At 45.0% G+C, this 21,301-nt stretch overlaps 1 protein-coding gene across 1 annotated transcript; it reads left to right on the forward strand.

Moving 5' to 3' along the window:
- LOC132589746 (glycine N-acyltransferase-like protein 3) lies at positions 1-18,966 on the forward strand. The gene is made up of 5 exons (XM_060262471.1): positions 1-143; positions 2,462-2,569; positions 11,460-11,586; positions 14,357-14,477; positions 18,494-18,966. Exons 1-5 carry the CDS (start codon positions 66-68, stop codon positions 18,909-18,911), a joined length of 852 nt encoding a protein of 283 aa, XP_060118454.1. The 5' UTR covers positions 1-65; the 3' UTR covers positions 18,912-18,966.
- The last annotated feature ends 2,335 nt before the right edge of the window (positions 18,967-21,301 follow it).

A 21,301-nucleotide genomic window follows, 5' to 3' on the forward strand; every position in this document is an offset into this window, starting at 1 on the left:
CACAGGTACTTGCCATCCATCCTGCTTCTGTTGGTTCCAGCCCACCAGCCTCCACCTCCTGAGCTATGCTGATCCTGTCCTGCTCTTCCAAGTTGCAACTGCTAGAGGGGATTTTGAGGAAGAGCCTCCCCCAAACCCTTGCGGTGAACTTAAAACTGTGACCTCTTGCTATTTTAGAACTAGCTCGGCTCCAAAGAAATGCAGGCCCTGCTCTTTGGGTTATGAAACAAGACCATAGGCTAGATTCCTGATAAATTCTTTTTCATATATTTCCTATACTCCACATATAGGATCTGACAGCCTTCTATGTTATTTTTTTCCAAGTCTACACCTAAGATTTATATTGTGAAAAACACATACTTAAATGTGTGCTTCAGAAAGAGAGAGAATTAGGATTGGCTGTTATGTAGACATTTAGGATAAACTTGGGGCTGATGATTTATCTGTAAGGTATAAAGTGATCCGATCTGTGAAGTCACATGCACAAGGTGAGTGCTTAAGTTACTGGGACACCAGGAACTTTCTACCAAAAACCCAATAATTGGATGTGTTGTTCCTAGGGTTGCCAATCCCCAGGTGGGGGCAGGGGATCCCCCGGTTTGGAGATCCTCCCCCCACTTCAGGGTCATCAGAAAGCGGGGGGAGGGGAGGGAAATGTCTGCTGGGAACTCTATTATTCCCTATGGAGATTTATTCCCATAGAAAATCATGAAGAATTGATCTGCGGGTATCTGGGGCTGTGGGAGGGCTGCTTTTTTGGGGTAGAGGCACCAAATTTTCAGTATAGCATCTAGTGCCTCTCCCCAAAATACCCCCCAAGTTTCAAAAAGATTGGACCAGGGGGTGCAATTCTATGAGCCCCAAAAGAAGGTGCCCCTATCCATTATTTCCTATGGAAGGAAGGAATTGAAAAGGTGTGCTGTCCCTTTAAATGTGATGGCCAGCACTCCCTTTGGAGTTCAATTATGCTTGTCACAGCCTTGATCTTGGCTCTACCCCTAATGTCTCCTGGCTCCACCCCCAAAGTCCCCAGATATTTCTTGAATTGGACTTGGCAACCCTAGTTGTTCCTTAGGAGAAAGTGGCAGTGTCCATTCCTATTGACTTCACTATAACCAATTAAAGACAGCTTGAAAGTTCCCCATGGAGTTTGAAGGCTTAGTGGGGAAATGAGCATCTAGAAAGGAATATTAAAGTAATACATGCATCTGGATTTTCTGAACAACATCATTCACTGTTTGATTTGCCTAATGATCCGGGCTAGCCCTGCTTTCAGGAGTATTAAAAAGTTGCCACGTGAGTGGGGCTAGTTAGCCATGATTGGTGGGGCACATTGTAAATTTGATAGTGCAGGAGGCACGACAAGTATCACTCAAATACACCATGAATGTGCATGGACCACAGTACCGTTCAGTGGGTGTTGACACAGGACATCAGTGTGTTCTGGATGAGTAGTCGGGCTTGATTCAGATATAAGCTTGCATTTAAGAAACCCTAGGTGTCTAGTTATCTTTCCTATATCAGATGATTTAATTCTAACCAGAGGTACAGCTCAGTAACACCATAGGTTCATTCTGGGTATAGTACACAAATGAATACTATTAGAGGGTCTCTGCTTTCATTCTCAGCTTTTTAGTAAAGCATAGCTACTGTGTTCTTAACACAGACTAAATCCTCAAAAGCATTATACCATCCATTGTTACATAGATAATTAAAGGAGAGCTATTGCACATGTCTGTAGAAGTTCTTACCCCCAAAGTAAGCAGGTTGCAGCCAAGGAGCCCCTTCGGAGAAGAATCTTGATCAACACAACTTCCCATGTTTATAGGATTCGAAACATCTCCTAATAATAGCTTATGGTCCCACTCGATAATGGCATACATTCTTACCTACCTCAGTATCTTACAACGTTAAATACCATACATATTAAAATCTCTTCTTTGCATAGATAAAAATGCTAGTTCATTCTTTCTACTTTTTACCTTAACAAAGTCTATTTAAATATAGGGATTACAAGTTTCTCAAAGATATGAATATTGTTTGGCCCTCAATCAATACTCCCATCCTTGAACTATATTTTCACTTCTGTGAACTTGGACATTCTTGCAATTCTCAGACACTTCTGCACCTAAACTTCAAAAAATTGTTATCTATTGATAATGGATTATTAGACAGCTTCTATTCTAAAAGCCATATAATTGTTACCACTTTGTCTTCTTACTGCTCTTCAAGGCTATTCTATTTTGGATCTCTAGACTCCCTCCCTGCTTCTCTAAGAGGCCAAGCTGTTTTTGTGTGTGATGCAACATCCTCTGTGATCTTTCTGGTCACGTCCAACAACTGTCCCCTTATATTTAGGCCCATATCTGTGACAAGAGTTTGACAAAATCACTGTACTCAGAGTCCCCCCCCCCCCTCAATCTGCACTTCACTATCAACTCTCACCTATGATTTTTGACAGGTCCATGGAGCAGTAATGCACATAAACCGTGGGAACCCAGCCAGGCATGAGGTCCTTGTGGATTCATGGCCAAAGTTCAAAGCTGTCCTCACTCGGCCACACAGAGAGGTAATAGTCTTCAAAGTGTATTTGGGACACACTATATGGGATTCCAGCAAGGAATGGGAGATGGAATGGTTTTTCTTATCAAGCCAGGCTCAAGTGGAGACAGAAGACGTTTTGTTAGCTATCGTTCTTAGGAAGTGAGCTGTGACAGCTTCTTAGTATCAGAATGTTACAGGTGAAGCTTTTCCCATCACCTCATCCCCAAATTAGGAAAACTTTCACCTGCAAATTTTGAGGCTAGCTGGCTGTTAAATGCATTAGAACCCTCCCAGGTGAACACTGGCAATTCAGGTACTAGGGTTATCTCCCGTAAGTATATTACCTCTTTATCCTGATTGTATATACGTTCATTATGATTTGTGGACTCAACTGAAGGTAGAATAAACAGTTTCCTTTCCCACACTTGTGAAAGAAAGCAAAGCAAATGCAAAAAGTGACTCCTTGTTTTGTAGGCATGCCATGTCAACTCATTCTTATAGCTGATATCCAAGCCTGTTCCCCCACGTGGATATAAATATCCACACAATAGGACCAGCAACATATACAGTGTTGGGTTTTTGCCAGTTTTGCAGAAAAAATCTAATTTATAAAAGACAAACTGACCGGGGATTTATGAAACGCACCTCAAAAAGGATATTATAGCATTGGAGAAAGTTCAGAAAAGGGCAACTAAAATGATTAAAGGGCTGGAACACCTTCCCTATGAAGAAAGGTTGAAACGCTTAGGGCTCTTTAGCTTGGAGAAACGTCGACTGAGGGGTGACATGATAGAAGTTTACAAGATAATGCATGGGATGGAGAAAGTAGAGAAAGAAGTACTTTTCTCCCTTTCTCACAATACAAGAACTCGTGGGCATTCGATGAAATTGCTGAGCAGACAGGTTAAAACGGATAAAAGGAAGTACTTCTTCACCCAAAGGGTGATTAACATGTGGAATTCACTGCCACAGGAGGTGGTGGCGTCCACAAGCATAGCCACCTTCAAGAAGGGGTTAGATAAAAATATGGAGCAGAGGTCCATCAGTGGCTATTAGCCACAGTGTGTGTGTGTGTGTATATATATATATATATATATTTGGCCGCTGTGTGACACAGAATGTTGGACTGGATGGGCCATTGGCCTGATCTAACATGGCTTCTCTTATGTTCTTATGAAAACCATATTGGTAACAACATCTCCATATGCATAGACATCACATAGAAACTGGCATTCAGGCAGCACATTTTGTTGCCCTTGTAGCCCCAAATGGGACTTACTATTATGTTAGTGGGTGGCTACCACGACCAAGAGGAGGAGGAGGAGGAGGAGATGGTGGTGGTGAGGGGGCAGGGAAACAGAGGAAGAGCAGAGAGGTGGTATGGGGAGGAGTTCAGCTAGTGGGGGGATTGGCAGAAGGAGCCTGCAGGAAGGATGACAAGTGGAGCCAGGGCCAGTGGGGAAGCAAAGGAGGGAAGTGGCTATAGCAGGGGATACAATTTCCTTTCAGCACAGACAGGGGAGAAAACGAGGCGGTGGGGAAGAGATGATTGCAGGGAAGGAAAAGCAGATGAGAAGTAGCAGGCAGGACCAAAAGAGCAAGGTTAGGGTTGCCAGGTCTGTGTTGGAAAATATCTGGAGACTTTGGGGGTGGATTCAGAAGAGGGCAGGGTTTGGGGAGGGGCCTCAGCATGGTGGAATGCCATAAACTCCACCCTTCAAAGCAGCCATTTTCTCCAGGGAAGCTGATCTCTGCCAGCTGGTGATCAGTTGTAAAAGCGAGAGATCTCCAGGCCCCACCTGGAGGCTGGCAACTCTAAGCAAGGGGGAGAAAGGCAGCAGGGTGGGTGGTAGAAAGAAGCAACAAGAGGATGTGGGAATCTACTGCCAGTTTCTCAGTTGTTGGGCTCTTAAGCGCTACTGGACTTGAATCTAACTTGAACTCATCTATATGTGTACGTTTAGATAAATAACAGAAGGAAATCAGCACAGAAATTTCTATAGCACTTGTCCTAGTAATTGCTTAGAACACCGAAAAATATATAAGGGTGTAACAAAAACCTGAATCCATTATTCAATACATGTGTTAGACTGGGAGACAATCATAGATATATTAAAAGGCTAACACGTTGGCACATCCCTCAATTTTTATTGGATGATGTGGCAACCACAGGAGTGGCCTTGCACTCTGTCTGTCACCACTACTCCCTGTCATTGGGTAGCGTCTCTGTGACCTGCCTACAGCTGGCCCTGTCAGGCCAGAACCCCCTCTCTCTGATCTTTGAAAGAAATAGTTCTATCACAATGGGGTGGGGGGAAGGGGCAGTTCAGCAGCAACAGAGAAATAGACTCTATACTGACTCTGTATCATCTTTCCACTTGCAAATAGTCTTCACTTTCTACAGTGGGCTGCTTGCTTTAAGACAGGGGTCCTCAAACTACGGCCACTGAGGACGTTTATGCGGCCCGCCGGGTTATGGCAAAATCAGACCGGAAGTGACGTTCGACCTAAACTCGCGTTAGCAACGCACACTTCCGGCACTGGGCTGAGGCGGCGGAGACAGAGTGTGAGGTGATACCGAGGTGAGGTGAGTTCCCAGGCCGGGGTGTGTGGTGTGGGGAAGGGAGAGAGATGCAGAAGACGGAGAACTGATGGCCCGCGGCCTTGTACAGTAACGGCAGTCCGGCCCTCCAACAGTCTGAGGGACAGTGAACTGCCCCCCTATTTAAAAAGTTTGAGGACACCTGCTTTAAGAGGCAGGAAGCCATTTGAAGGCTCCCATTTGCTGTTCCCACCTGCAAGTGGGAGGGGGTGAAAGGCAGGCTTCTAATGGTTGCCTACCTTCCTGCCTGCTTAACTGTCTTCCTGTCATTTCTCTCTCCCTGTCATCCTTCCTTTCCCTTTATTTTATTCCTTTCCCACAAACTTTTACATAACTCTCACATCATTCATTCCTCTCATTCTTTCTCTCTGTCTTTCTGTCCCTGCCTTTTTCTTTCATTCTATCTTCCTTCTCATTTTTCTTTCTCTCACTCCTTCCCCCCCTCTTTTTTCAACCTCCCTTCTGTTCTTTCTTTCATTCTTTCTCTGTATCTCTGTCTTTTTGTCTTTTTATTTATTGAATGATGTGAGTTGTAGCAAGTGGATTCAGTGCTCAGCAGATCTGGAGCAAAGCTGAATGGAGAAAGGGCCTTTTCTCCCTATCTTTTTCCTACTGTTCTTTCTCTGTCTCTTTTTCTTTCATTCTGTTTGTCTATCTTCTTTCCTTCCTGCCACCTACACATTCATCACCCCCTTCCCGAATATTTTTCTAGGGCCCGTTGTATTTCTTCCTACAATGGGCTTTACTGCTACTCTATATATAGACTTTTTTATGGGTCAGGAGACTTATCTTTATATATATAAAGATAAGTCTCCTGGCCCATAAAAAAAAGTCTGCCGTGAAAACGTTGTGATGCGACGTCACCCCAGAGTCAGAAATGACTGGTGCTTGCACAAGCGACTACCTTTACATTTTACCTGACCTACAAATCAAGCTCAAGCCAAAACCCCTGCACCTAGAAACTTGAAATTTGGGGAGAACATTCCTTTCATGATATAGACAGTGACTAAGAAAGGATTTTAAGAAATTCACCCTCTAAGGGGGTAAAAAGGATACAGTGCAGCTTGGAGGCTGCTGCCTCTTCTCCTGTTCACAGAGACAGTTACAGCAAACACCCCCAACATTCTAAAGCTCACTAGGCTTGCCAATCTTCCTGTGGAGCCTGGCTGGTCTAAGTTACAAGACAAGTCTCCTGACCTACAAATCAAGCTCCAGCTACACCCCTGGACCTAGAGACTTGAAATTTGGGAGAGAGCATTCCTTTCATGATGTAGACAGCCACTAAGAAAGGATTTTAAGGAATCCACCACCTAAGGGGGTAAAAAGGAGTAAAATGTGTTTCCTCATAAGGATACACTTTGGTCTGGAGGTTGCTACCTCTTTCCCCACTCAAAGAGACAGTAAGACCAAAAGGTCGTTTGCATAACCCACCTGATTGGACATCACCCCCAACATTCTAAAGCTCACTAGGCTTGCCAGACTTCCTGTGGAGCCTGGCTGCTCCTGAGTTACAATTACAGGAAACTGCTGGCAACATCCCATACCTCATCCCGCCCCCCCACAAACAGTTGGAACACAGAGGTCATTTGCATGTGTGGCCTGATGGGTCCTCACTCACAACATCCAAAACAGTATGCATTTCCTATTGGGAGTCACTGAATGTGCCCTGAGGTAAAATGCGCCTCCCAGTCTTCTAAAAATTTACTAAGGATTTTACATAAAAGCTAGTAAGGAAACTGAGCTTTCAAATGATCAGAAAAAAGAATTGTGCACGACCTTTCGAGGGCCTGTTTGGAAGTGAACCTCTCACATGAATATATCAAAGTGTCCCCCCACACACCTCTCATAGTCATCACCTCTTACTGCCCTCAAGAAAACTCCTGGCAGACCTCATGTAAGATACACCAACGCTACAAGGAGGAAACAACTTAGAGATGCAGCAAAGAAATTTGCAAATAGTACTTACATACTGTAGCGAAGCATGAGTATCAAGTAGGTATTTAATATATCTTAATGTTGACATTAGGGCAATCTCTTAAATTCTTTAAAACCATGCTGCTAATGCAGCAGCAGGTTTGTTTTTGCTCTTATCCTTTTTAGAGTTCCTGTGATTTCCTGAAATACTTGTAATTTCCAAATGTTCCTTGACTTGTCCTACAGCGGTTTTTTTGTAGGACTGATTGCAGGACTTCTGTGGATTTCCAATCCATTGGGCCATTTCTGTATCTGTTCATGTTCCCATAGTGAAAATATATCGGGCGTTTTCGCACTCACCTTCAAGTGGCGCGACCACCCTCTTCACGCCGGAGGATCTGCAGGGATTTCGCATAAGAAGCGCCGGAGCAGCCAAAAGAGCCGGCGACTTCCGTCGCAAAAGCCGCTCAAACGTTTTCCTGCTTCTTGGCGGTTTCCGTTTGAGCGGGTTTCGCGACGGAACTTTCCGGCTCTTTTGGCTGCTCCGGCGCTTCTTATGCGAAATCCCTGCAGATCCTCCAGCGTGAAGAGGGTGGTCGCGCCACTTGAAGGTGAGTGCGAAAACGCCCATCATTTTCAACCAGGCCGGTAGCCAGAAAATTTTAGATGGGGGGGCAGGGGATAAAAATTTAGGGGGGGGCGCTGGGTGGGTGAGTGAGAAAGGCAGCGGGTGGGAGAGAAAGGCTGTGGGCAGGCAAGGAAGGCAGTGGGTGGGAGAGGAAGGTGGCGGGCGGCCAAGGAATGCATCAGGCAGGCGAGAAAGGCACGCGAGGAAAGCAGTGAGTGACTGAGAAAGGCGGTGGGCGACTGAAAAAGGTGAGGGGGGGGGGAGAAAGGCAGGCAAAGAAGGTGGAAATCAACTGAGAAAGGTGGTGGGTAAACAAGAAAGGCAACGGGTGACTGAGAAAGGCAGCAGGCTACTGAAGAGGGTGGGGGGGGAGAGAAAGGCAGGTGAAGAAGGCAGAGGGTGACCGAGGAAGGTGGCGGGCGACCAAGGAAGGCGACAGGTGACCCAGAAAGACGGCAAATGGGTGAGAAGGGTGGAAGGTGGGCAAGGAAGGCGATGGGCAGAGAGAAAGGCAAGTGAGAAAGGCAGCAGGCGATCAAGATAGGTGGCTGGTGGCTGAGAAAGGTAATGGGCAGTAGAGAAAGGCAGGCAAGAAAGGCAGCGGACGGCCAAGGAAAGCAACGACCTTTTGAGGGCCCGTTTGGGCGAGAAAGGCAGTGGGCAGGAGAGAAAGGCAGATGAGGAAGGTGGTGGACGGGAAAGGAAAGCGGCGGCAGGCAAGAAAGGCTGTGAGCGAGTGAGGAAGGTGGTGGGTGAGCAGTGCAGGAGCCAGGAAGGTAAATAAGGGGAAAGATTAGTAGGATCTGGGGCCCCCTCACCCCCTGTAGCTACAGGCAGGGCTGGCACGTGGGAGTAGGCCAAGTAGGCAGCTGCTTAGGGCACCACTTGGCCTAGGGGCACCATGAGGCGCCCCCTCTCCCCAAGCCCTGTGGCTGCATTGCTGTTGTCCTGACTTTGCCGAGGTCTCCCGAGGCTTGTGAGGCCGCGGCAAAGTGGGGGGGGGGGCGTGGCAGGACACCAAGTGTGCTCTAGGCATGCCCGCTGCCCTTCTGAAGTTTGTCGAGGTCTCCCGAGGTTCAGGAGGGCACAGCAAAGTGGTGTGTGTGTGTGGCAGGGCAGCAAGCGGCAAAGGTGCATGCACGTGAGTGATGTCATTGTGATGTCATTGGTGCACATATAGTGCGCAAAAGAAATTCCAATGGGGGGGCAGAGGAGCACAGTTCAGCCTAGGGGCGCAGACACTTCTAGCCCCAGGCCTAGGGTTGCCAAGTCCAATTCAAGAAATATCTGGGGACTTTGGAGGTGGAGCCAGGAGATATTAGGGGTGGAGCCAAGATCAAGGCTGTGACAAGCATAATTGAACTCCAAAGGGAGTTTTGGCCATCACATTTAAAGGGACGGCACACCTTTTCAATTCCTTCCTTCCATAGGAAATAATGAAGGATAGGGGCACCTTCTTTTGGGGCTCATAGAATTGGACCCCCTGGTCCAATCGTTTTGAAACTTGGTGGGTATTTTGGGGAGAGGCACTAGATGCTATACTGAAAATTTTGTGCATCTACCCCAAAAAACAGTCCCCCCCCAGAGCCCCAGATACCCACAAATCAATTCTCCATGATTTTCTATGGGAATAAATCTCTATAGGGAATAACAGAGTTCCCAGCAGATATTTCCCTCCCCTCCCCCTGCTTTCTGAAGCAGGGGGTGGGCCTCCAAACCGGGGGATCCCCTGCCCCCACCTGGGGATTGGCAACCCTACCCAGGCCTGCCATGTGCCTGTTTCAACTGTATACAAATCCAATACCCTTTGTTTCACATCAGCTTGTATATAGCGCCCCCACCCTCTCATTTTTTCTCTGTATCTGTATTTAGCAATAAGGATGTTTTGTTCATTTTGATAGATGAAGTTACTGATATATTGAAATATATATCCCTTTTGCCTTTTGCTTATCTTCTGCAAGTCAGGAGCCAATTTTTATTAGCAAAACTGAGCAGGAGTTGAAGGAATCGATCCCCTCTTGCATTCCTGTTCAACCCCTATCTGAACTTGGATTGCACAAACACACACACACAAAAGTTATCTGTCACAAACTGACTGTGGTCTGTGATCTTTGTCACGTCTGTTTTGACTGCATGTTGTGAATGGGGGTGGGAATTTCTTCAATGTGGTTTTTGGGCTGCAGCGAAAATTTATTTGCCATTCAGAAACCAGTTTAAGAAGAAGGCTGTGTGTGTGTTCCTTTGTTCCTTCTTTCTCCTTCCTGGGATAAAAATTCTACTTTAGACTAATTTGTAGATTCCACTTGCTTTTCTTCTTCTTTCCACTTCAGCTGCTTTCTGAGAATACAAGGTATACTACATTTCCTGACAGACCTCAAACTTTTGAACTCTATATCTGATAGAAGTCTGCCTAACTCTAATGCTAACAAGGGCTTAGGTATGGAATGGAAAATTATGTCTGGATGTTGGTTCCTTGATTAAAGCCTGATTATGGGCTTTTTGTTTTGTAGATGTCAGTGAGCAGAAATGCCTGACCAAATTCACCTCTGGTTTTCTGCCCTCATGAGTTCACTGCTGTTTTGACTGATTTGTAAGGTTGTCAGCTCTGCTGACTGCAGCCAGGAAACTGGGGGTGGGGGGTGGGGGTGGAGCAACACTGATGTGGTCCTGTCACTTTCAGATGGTCCCTGTAATGTATGCGGACTCAAGTGAGAACTGAATGCGTGTTCCTGCCTGGCTCATTGGAACCAGACCGCCAGAGCTTGGGGACTTGGGAACTATGGGCAGCAGGATCCAAAACCCTGCTGCCCTGCTCCAATCACGGGCCCCCTATTGGTTTGAATGGACCAATCAAATGCTTGCACGGGAACATGGGTGTGTGTGTGTGTGTGTGTGTGTGTGTATTTGGCCCTGTGAGCCCAGTTCAGCAGTCTTATGCTTAGCCTTATTATGTAATCAATAAAGAGCTGATGTTTCACTACCACCTCGCCTCATCGATCCATAGAACCCACTATATTATAGTCCCAATCACCCCCATGCTGCTCTAGGAATTCCTCCAATCGTTATGGTTTTAGCACTGCTGTATCTGTGGTGTCCAATCCCCACCCCTTCTCTATATACAAATTTCACTGTGAGCCATTTCACAGTGTTCCGGTTTTATTTTATTTCCACACCCTTTTTTGGCAGCTGGCATGCGATCTCCAACTTTTTTTGGGGGGGGGAACATTGGGCTAACAATGTATTAACCCCCCCCCCCAAATCAGACATCTCAATGGAGCCCAGGCATCTCAATGTTGTTGCTGCTGCACTATATTGATATGTTGGTACAGCCCTATAATGCTATAACACTCTTAGTCCAATGTTCAAAAAACAAAACAAAACTGGAGATCGTGCACCAGCCAGCAAAAAAAGGATGCAAAAACAGCCAGTGCTCCCGGGATTTCTACGGGGGATTTCACACAGCATCCCATAGCGATTTCAACCCAGAAGGAGGGGTTGAAAACTGGAGGGAACTTCTCTTAGTAAAAAACAACTCAGGCTTGCCTCACTGCTGGGACAGCCGTGGGAGTGTATGAAAAGGTAAAAGTATTCTGGTAGCAGCCAGTTACTGAATCGGGTCTGTCTGAAATGACAGCAGAAACCTGTTACTGTTCAGTAACTGGCCAGCTGGCTGGAATATATAGGTCTATGTTAAAACCAGCTAATTTGGAGGAGTGCAGAAATACTATGTTAATTAAGAGATAACTTTTGAAGTCCATATGCCTGTTTTAGGTTGCCACGGATGACTCTGATTTCTATACCAACATGTATGCAGCATTCTACCATGATCGTGAAGTGTATCAAACCCTTTTGCAGGACTCAGATGCTGTCAACTGGGCCCAAGCCTTCCGTATCCACGGTAACTGGCAACCCCCTTTGAAGAAAAAGTTAAAAGACAGGAGCTTTGGTATCCCATGTTATTCAACCAGAGTGATAACGTGATTGGAGTGCTGGACTAAGATATGGGAGTTCCAGGTTTGAATCCCCACTGTACCACAGAAGCTTCCTGGGTGATTTTGGGCCTGTCACTCACTCTCAACCTAGCCCACTTCACAGAGTTGCAGTGGGGATAAAATGGAAGACAGGAGAATGATGTAAGCTGCTTTAGGTCCCTATAGGGGAGAAAGGTGAGGCATAACTGAAGTATATAAATAAAATATATAATATCCAGCATGAAAATATCACAAAATGCTGAGTTCATTATAACCATTATTAGTCCATAGATTCAGCACAAGGAATAATATTGCCTCTGACCACAAAAATGCTGATATTATTATTATTATTATTATTATTATTATTATTATTATTATTATTATTATTATTATTATTATTATTATTATTATTTTAAAAAAAACCCTTCACTCACTGAAGAATAGATTAGGTTTAAAAGAATAAATCCTGCCCAAGCCTAACCATAGCTGGACCTGATTAGGAAAGGAGGGGAAAAGGAAAGACAGAGATTAAATGCTGGGAAGAGACATTTTCAAGAACTTGGAAGGAAAGAGAAGTGTGGATATTGGAGGCAGAAGGAAAGGAGAAGAGAGAATGATCAGAAAGGTAGCCTGGAAGTCTCAACCACGAGGGAAGGGTTGACAACATAGAAAAAACAGAGACAACCCTGAGCCATGCCTGTGCCGTGGCAGTTGGCTGTGGTTCAGGGGTGGCGCTGCTAGTTGGCTCCCTAAAAGGCAATTTGCGTGGCAGTCAAGCAGGGGAAAAGAGTTCTAACAGTATAGCTGGCTGCTCGCATGTCCATGCCCATGGCAATTCCAACTCAGCAGGGCTTGTGGGGAAGACTTGAGTGTTTTGTTCTACTGGCACCTATGGGTTATGCCATGATTGCTTTGTTTTTAATGTAACTTTCTGCCTCTGGCGGGGGGCATTCCCAGGCTGAAAAGGGCTCAGGGAGCCAACTAACTCTGGCCATGCCCTCTAAGCCACCCCAAACCATGCTGGTCCAGGGGTTTATGCCTTGGTTGCACCAACAGGCAGCTACCATGGCCCCCCACTGGCAGCAGAGAGCAATGGGGTGCTGCTGGGGGCTGCACCATCATAACCGGCCCTTTTGCAGGTGAATCTCGGACATACACTGATGTACCAATATTGCACTGAAAGAAATGCAAAAAAGGAGTTAAAGAACAATGAAAGAAAAAGAAAGGGTGATGAGATATGTCAAACTAGCAGCAGAATTAAGGAAGAGAGAGACTGATGGTGGGTCTAAGGGAGCATGGAAAGAGAATTAAAAGAATCAAGTTAGGAAAGAATGAGGAAATAAACCAATGCTTTTAGCAGAAGTATCCTCGAAAATTATACATTTTAGTTATATGTAAAAGATGGAAATGGTAAGTGACAGCTCTTTACTCTAGACCATAGTTAATCCACCAATGGGCATCCATAGAAAGGAGGGAAGACCCACCTTTTAACATCAATTACCCAATTAGAGGGTAAGTAATCTTTGTTATCTTGAATATGTCCATTTAACCCAAGGACCACTTTGAGGATTTTCTTCTCCCATATGAACTACCCATCCATTCTGGTCATCTTTGGGGGCTATGCTGTGGGTTCCCTCACTATCTGAGGCTAGGTGGGTGGGAACTAAAAAAAAGGGCCTTCTCAGTGGTGGCATCAAAACTTTGAAACTCTATCCCCATGGAGATTCATCTTCTCCTTCTATCATTGTCTTCTGTCAGCAAGGGAAGATGCTATCAATTTCATTTGGCATACATATGGACATATGAAGCTGCCTTATACTGAATCAGACCCTTGGTCCATCAAAGTCAGTATTGTCTACTCAGACTGGCAGCGGCTCTCCAGGGTCTCAAGCTGAGGTTTTTTCACACCTATTTGCCTGGACCCTTTTTGGAGATGCCAGGGATTGAACCTGGGACTTTCTGCTTACCAAGCAGATGCTCTACCCACTGAGCCACCGTCCCTCCCCTAAATATACCTGTAATAACTCTCTGGTTGTGATGGTATATGTGTTTACATGTTTCTTATTGAACCATTTTATATATAATGCTGTTAAAATGTTTTTATCTGTGCCACCCTGTGTCAGATGTGGAACTTCAAACAAAGACGAATCATTTTGTTTCAAAATTAATCCATTTATTTGAGAACAAGCGGTCTGGTATAGAAGCAAGTTGAGTTTGATAACTTCCAAGGCTAAGCCCTGGGCTTTTGTACATTGCGAAGGAACATAACAATAAAACCATTCTCACACTCTTGGAGACAGTTGACGCTTCCCATACTCCCTTATCTCCTTCCCAGGGAAGGAACCCTGCTGGTTACCTTGGGCATGTTAACTTCAAAGGCTCCAGATGTTCTTTGTACCAAGTGTGAAATTCCTCCCCTTGCGGTTAGCAATTGCCTTGGATTGAAATGCAAGTTTCTGTTCTCAGGGTTAGTAGAATGCAGGGGTCATAGCAGTTTACAAAATGGAGTTAGTCATGTCAAGCAGTTACATTTATTCACTATAAGAGTAAGGCTAAGTTACATGTCTGACACCCTGGGGACCCTATTTGGGCAGAGAGGTGGCATAGAAATGTTTTTGATAAATAAACACACCAGGCTTGACCTCACAACATGCACATCCTTCTCTCTGTGACTGGATATCTTACTGCTCTCTACAGGGCTCCAGGATGGGCTATATGAAGCTTCCCAAGATGCTGCTGCTGCCAAGCAAGTGCAGTTCTCACCATCTTCCTACTTCACATACTATCACCCTGACCCAAATAAAATGCATGTACATCAGTAAGTGTCTATCTTTGTTTGTGATGCTATTGCAGCGAAGGAGGGGGAGATTGGATTTCTACCCCACCCTTCACTACCTGAAGGAGTCTCAGAGCAGTTTACAATCTCCTTTCCCTTCTTCTCCCAACAACAGACACCCCCTGTGAGGTAGGTGGAGCTGAAAGAGCTCTGACAGAGACTGCTCCTGAAAGGAACAGCTCTGTGAGAACTTGTGACTGACTCAAGGTCACATCAGCAGGTGCATATGGAGGAGTGGGAATCAAACCTGGTTCTCCCAGATAAGAGTCCGTGCACTTAACCACCACACCAAACTTTTAGGAACCCAGAAACGTTGTAGTCAAGACAGACATGGTCAATGCTGATATTTCCTCTCGGTCTGCCTCGTGATAGCTTTCCCTTCTCCCGGAGAGAAAACGTTGTGGGAATGGACTGCAGTGCTCTTTCAGAAAGGCAGCCAATGGCAGGGTGACAGTTCCTTGTGAAAGAGGATTCAGCACCACAGTAGATCGTTTGCCCCAGGAAGACAGATGCCACTCCTCTAAACAGGACAAACAGAAATAAATTGCCCAGAAAAGGTAAAAGTAGTCCCCTGTGCAAGCACTGAGTCATTTACTGAGCTTGGAAGGATGGAAAGCTGAGTCAACCTTGAGCTGGCTACCTGAGCCTGGCTTCTGCTGGGATCAAACTCAAGTCATGAGCACAGCTTGGACTGTAGTAGTGCAGCTTACCACTCTGGGTGTTTTCGCACTCACCTTCAGCCGGCGCCGCGACCCTCTTGACGACGGAGGATCTGTGCTGATTTCCCACACGAAGCGCAGGAGCAACCAGAAGAGCCGCCAATTTCCGGCGCGAAGCCCGCTCAAGCGTTTTCCTGCTTCTTGGCGATTTACGTTTGAGCGGGCTTCGCGCCGGAAATTGGCGGCTCTTCTGGTTGCTCCAGCGCTTCGTGTGGGAAATCAGCACAGATCCTCCGTCGTCAAGAGGGTCGCGGCGCCGGCTGAAGGTGAGTGCGAAAACACCCTCTGTGTCACAGGGCTCCCTTTTGAACTGTGTGTATGTAACTGTCCAGAAAGGAATAAGCCTCTTGTAACATACGTTTTCACACGCTACCATATGTTGGGAGGGGGGAGGGGGTGTCTGAGGAGGTTCTACCTTCGACCTGAAGACATTTACAGTAGTCTCGAAAAGAAGATGGCCTGTGGAAGAGCTGCCACATTTTGGTGTGGGACCCTTCTCCATCCAATTCTCCATTGCTGGTTCCCAGAACTCTTAAACATAAGACACCTATAAGTGCAACCCACACCAATGGTAATTCTACAGCAACTTTTTCTTATAAGGACCTATTCTAAAGTCTTGGCTAAGGCTTTTAAAATCACGTTGGTTTGGGGACAATTCTGTAAATCATTGCTTTCTTCTTAGAAATCTCTCAAGTTAAAAGTATCATCATCATCATCTAAACTTAAAACTGTTATTTCTGTTGGGACTACTTCAGGCTGAATTGGAGTAATCATCCTCTGAAGATGAAAACACCTGCCTCCTGTTCCTTACTTGTTCAGTTAGATTTTATTATTATTTCTAGTAGTTAGTATATTTGTATCCTGGTTTTCCCCCTAATAGAGTCCCAAGTGGCTTACAAAAATATGTCTGAGAAAGAAAAAAAAAAAAAACACTCCGTCCAGTTTAAACTGGCAGCCATCTTCCCTCAATTCCTATTCTTGCTGCAGTGCTGCAGTGTTGTGAAGCCTGTTATCATTCATCTCTGTTCGTAAAGATATGGGTAGCCCATGAGAAATCACAGAACTTGGAAACAATTTGGAAATGAACCTTCATGCCCAAATCTCCCCTTCCAGGATTCTATAAACTTGCAATGTCTTGATCATGATAATGTCTTCTCTATTCCTTGTTTTTCTCTTCTCAGCCACTCTCAGCATTTCATTCTCTGGAGTATATTTCAGTTCTCATCGTGCCCTTTCAGATTTCTTCTCTGATTTTCTTTCTTTTTTAAAAAAAACGCAATTATATTTTCCTTCGTATTTCGTGAATTCCCTAAATCTGTAGAAACCCTCATTTTGTTTGTGGGTAGTCTGTTCTTGTTGCTTTCATCACTGAGACCCATCACTTTATTATTAGATATAGGGCGTTTTCGCACAGGGCTTACCCCGGAGCGACGTCCCTCTTCACCGCGCAGCGTCTGCGCGGATTTCGCACCAACTGCTCCGCAGAACCAGGAAGAGCCGCGAAGTGCCACGGCTTTTACGTCGCAAATGTAAACCGCCAAAAACCAGTTTACAATTGCGACGCAAAAGCCGCGGCTCTTCGCGGCTCTGCGGAGCAGTCGGTGCGAAATCCACGCAGACGCTGCGCGGTGAAGAGGGACGTCGCTCCGGGGTAAGCCCTGTGCGAAATCGCCCATAGTGATTTTTCTCTTGATCAAGAATAGAATGTCCACAGATACATGCAGAATATCTTTAACGAGGAATAAGGCACATTGTGGGAATAAATACAACTGGCTCTAGAAAGAGGCTCTGGGCGAGTGCCCCAGCCTTGGGTACTCAGTGTCAATTTGCTGCGGTGACATAGCATGATGATGGTCATGCAAACACTGAAGCTCAGCATTCCTTCCATCTGCTGTTGCCACCTTGTCCTGTTGTATTTGGCTTGTAATGTGATCTGTCTTTTTTGACCTGGCATGGTTGTGTTATGGTACTGAAGTGATATCTGCCATCAGCAGAGCAGTTGTAATTCTGAGTAATCTCCAAGCCTCACCTGGAGATTGGCAACAATGGTTTCCCAGGAGGAAATGGCTGGTTTGGAGGGTGGAGTCTATAGAATTGTACCAGTCTGAGGTCCCTCCCTTTCTCAAACCCCACCCTCTCTTGGCTCCATTCCTTAAATTCCTAGGAATTTCCCAACCTGGAGTTGGCAACCCTCTCTCCTTCCCAGCCAACCATTCACCTACCTTCATCTGCCCTCCCCCCCAACTTCAGCTTTTCATCTCCTCCCCACTCTCTGCAGCCTCTATCTTGGAAAAGTACAGTATTTCTCCACAGTGGGGGGAGGCAAAGCAGTTTACATCATTCTCCACTCCCCCTTTTATCTACCCAACAACCCTGTGAGGTAGATTTGGCTGAAAGTCTGTAACTGGTCCAAAATCAGCTTCCACACCTTGAACCTGGGTCTGGCAGATCATGTGCTGAAGTGCTAACTGCTACTCCACACTGGCTGTCATAAGGGGGTTGCTGCTGAACAGGAACAAACAGCCAGGCCTAGTTAAGTCATGCCAGTCAGTCAGGTGGCATCAAGTAACCCAGAGGGTGCTGCCAGGCCTAGAGTAGTCAACCTCCAGGTGGAGTCCAAAGATCTTCTGGTATCACAGCTGAACACCAGACAATATATCTTTCTTCCCCTGGAGAAAATTTCTGCTTTGGAATGTGGACTATATTCAGCTGAGGACTCTCCCTTCCCCAAATTCTGGCATCCTTAGACGCCACCACAAAATTTTCAGAAATTTCCGAACCTGGAGCTGGCAACCCTAGTCAGGACTAGCCCCAGTGTGTTCTCCTTCAAAGGTGAAAATAGGCATGGAAAGGGCCTCCTTCCCCCTCCTTTTACTGACAGAACCAATCTTGGAATGTTACGGTTGCCTAGCAACAGCCACTGCGGGGAAAGTGAGTTGTTGGCAAAGGAAGCTTCCTCAGTGGCCCACTTCTTGTCTGTCCTTGGACTGGAGGGTGGGCTTGCTCTCCATCAATATTGAGCAACACGCAGCTCAGCCAATGGAAGGCATGGTGAGCACTAGCAACATGGCTTGCCTTTTATAGAGAGAGATTACCAGATATTGGGGGAAAGTGGCAGAGGATGGCCTTCACCACCATGCCTCATTTGTGAACTTCCAAGGTGTAACAGATTATGCTAGACTAAACGGACTTTTAGTCTGATCCACAAGAACACATTTGTTTATTTAACTCCCCTCCCATTGCAGTGACAGTATTTTTTTTGCCTCTCTTTTCTTCCAGGCTAGATCCCAGCCTGAGGCTTTCCACTTTGAATAGCTCCCATGTTGACCTGCTGAATGAAACATGGGCCTACGGGGGCAATGAACACAGTCGCAAATACGTGGCTTCTTTGGTGCGTTCCTTCCCCAGCAGGTGCATCCTGGACAGCAATGGATGCCTGATCAGCTGGAACATCCTCGATCCTTTCGGTGCAATGGGACTTGGTTATACCCTTCCAGAGTATCGTGGTCGTGGCTACATTACTATAGTCCATAAAGCACTGGCCATGAATATCCATGCATTTGGCTACCCTATATATGGCAACGTAGCCCTTGATAATGTGCGTATGCAGAATTTAAATGAACATTTGGGCCACCAGAGGTTAGCTGCATTATACCATATCATTTTACACATCCCTAAATCCTCTGCTGTTTCCTGAGGATTTTCCTGTCCTGATGAGAAGGGCATCAGAACACTGCCTCTCTGAACCCCACCTCTCCAGAGAGGCAGTGTTCCGATAGCCATCTAGTTGGAATTTTTCATTTTTCACCACAGGGGCTTGTGACCAAAATACAAGCCACTGGGATGCAAAAGACATATGGGAACAGGATCAGAACTTTATGTCTGATTCTGCCTCCCATAAGCTTATTCTTGTATCCTGGCAGGGACATGAGGGGTGTTTCCCCAGAATTGCACCTGCCCTGAGGAAACTGTTTTCTGGGTCTCTGTAGGACCTAGCAAGAAGCTTAAGAGGTAGAATCAGAATGCCAATTCCTGGGGCGGGGTCAGTATTCTGTTTCCCAGTTGTCACCCTAATAAGCCCCTATGCCAGGGCAGAGTTATGAAGAGCATCCTCTACATCTGAAGAACTCGAACATGAGTTCTAGTAGAAGGGAGTCTGTTGTATAAACAGTTCCCAATTTGTCTGTTGTGACACAGTTCCCAGTCTGCATAGGAAAAGATAAAAAGATTGAAGGCAGACAGATACTTAACAATCAGCAAGTAACTTTATTACCCTACCCAGATACAGAATAGGAAGAAGTAACTTTATTACCTTACCCAGATACAGAATAGGAAGAAGTAACTTTATTACCCTACCCAGATACAGAATAGGAAGAAGTAACTTTATTACCTTACCCAGATACAGAATAGGAAGAAGTAACTTTATTGCCCTACCCAGATACAGAATAGGAAGAAGTAACTTTATTACCTTACCCAGATACAGAATAGGAAGAAGTAACTTTATTACCCTACCCAGATACAGAATAGGAAGAAGTAACTTTATTACCTTACCCAGATACAGAATAGGAAGAATGTAAGCAAAATGGTGGTACTAGAGACCAAAGTATTCAATGGCAATTTACTTGTGGTGATCCAATAAACTATTCACATTTGCACAGGCATACTGTCCAGCTGTATTACTTCAGGTTAATGCCCAAGTATTTTTAATTTATAGACATATACAAAACACAGATCTTTGTTTGAGTAATATATAACACATCCTCTAAACATAACACATCCTCTAAACATTGATTCAGTAAGACAAATGGGTTATAAAGAATATCCTGATTCATAGTTCAGTGAGACATGCAGAGTATAAATAGAATTTGTTAACTTGCTAAATTGTTATAATATATAAACTGTAATATAGACTGTACATTGAATATATATATATATAGATAGAGAGAGAGAGAGAGAGAGAGAGAGAGAGAGAGATTCAATGTACAGTCTATATTATCTATCTATCTATCTATCTATCTATCTATCTATCTATCTATCTATCTATCTATCTATCTATCTATCTATCTATCTATCTATCTATCTTAAGGAGAAATTCCCTCTATAGCGTTATCATTCTGTTATGAACATAGCCCAATGTTCCATAAATTTGTTTGAAATATCAGAATAGCTTCTTAATCTTTGGGAATGATTTAACACTCAATATATTTTCCCAAACAGAATTCAACCAGTCTCTTGAGCTGGAGGATCTTGTTTTTCTCTCTAGCAGCAAGGATTAGTTTAGCAACCATAAGAAGGCTTTAGATTGATTCAAAATCGGAAAAAACAACAAGATGCAATGAATAACGTAATCATCGGATCAAGGGGGAAACTAATATTTAGCATATCATTAATGAAGTGGATTACAACCCTCCCCCCCAAATTTGTAATTGTGCACTACTCCAAAAGATATGAACAAAATTGGCACCAAATGAGCCACATCTCCAACAAACATCCTGTACATTCCATTACATAATAGCCAGCCTATGTGGAATAAGATGCCACACAATGATAACCTGAATTGGCTTCCTCCCTGCTAGACCCAGGAACCAACACAAAGACCTATAGACCAAAAGTGTGGTGGAATAAATTTGAAGGGATTTTCAGAAAAGAGGAATTGAGTCCTTACCAAGGTGTAGAGAGGACCAGTTGGCTGTAAGTCTGGTTAGCTGAGTCAGGAAAAGAGAATCTAAGAAACGGTATCAAAGAAAAGATGTGGAGGGTCATTTTGGAAAGGGCAGCAGAACAAAAAAAATTTACCTGGCTTGTGTCAGTCGCCCTGAGCCTGCTTCAGCGGGGAGGGCAGGATATAAATATGGAAAATAAATAAATAAATAAATAAAAATAACTGAAATCTGATTGAAAGGAGATGAAGTGATAGAGGTTTACAAGATAATGCATGGGATGGAGAAAGTAGAGAAAGAAGTACTTTTCTCCCTTTCTCACAATACAAGAACTCGTGGGCATTCGATGAAATTGCTGAGCAGACAGGTTAAAACGGATAAAAGGAAGTACTTCTTCACCCAAAGGGTGATTAACATGTGGAATTCA

Source organism: Heteronotia binoei, chromosome 21 (assembly GCF_032191835.1).
Source record: "Heteronotia binoei isolate CCM8104 ecotype False Entrance Well chromosome 21, APGP_CSIRO_Hbin_v1, whole genome shotgun sequence".
NCBI lineage: Eukaryota > Metazoa > Chordata > Lepidosauria > Squamata > Gekkonidae > Heteronotia > Heteronotia binoei.

Coding starts and splice junctions, on each gene's coding strand:
- LOC132589746 (XM_060262471.1), top strand. CDS start 66: ATGCTGATCCTGTCCTGCTCTTCCAAGTTGCAACTGCTAGAGGGGATT. Junction 144..2,461: donor GCCTCCCCCAAACCCTTGCG/GTGAACTTAAAA, acceptor GATTTTTGACAG/GTCCATGGAGCAGTAATGCA. Junction 11,587..14,356: donor CCAAGCCTTCCGTATCCACG/GTAACTGGCAAC, acceptor TGCTCTCTACAG/GGCTCCAGGATGGGCTATAT.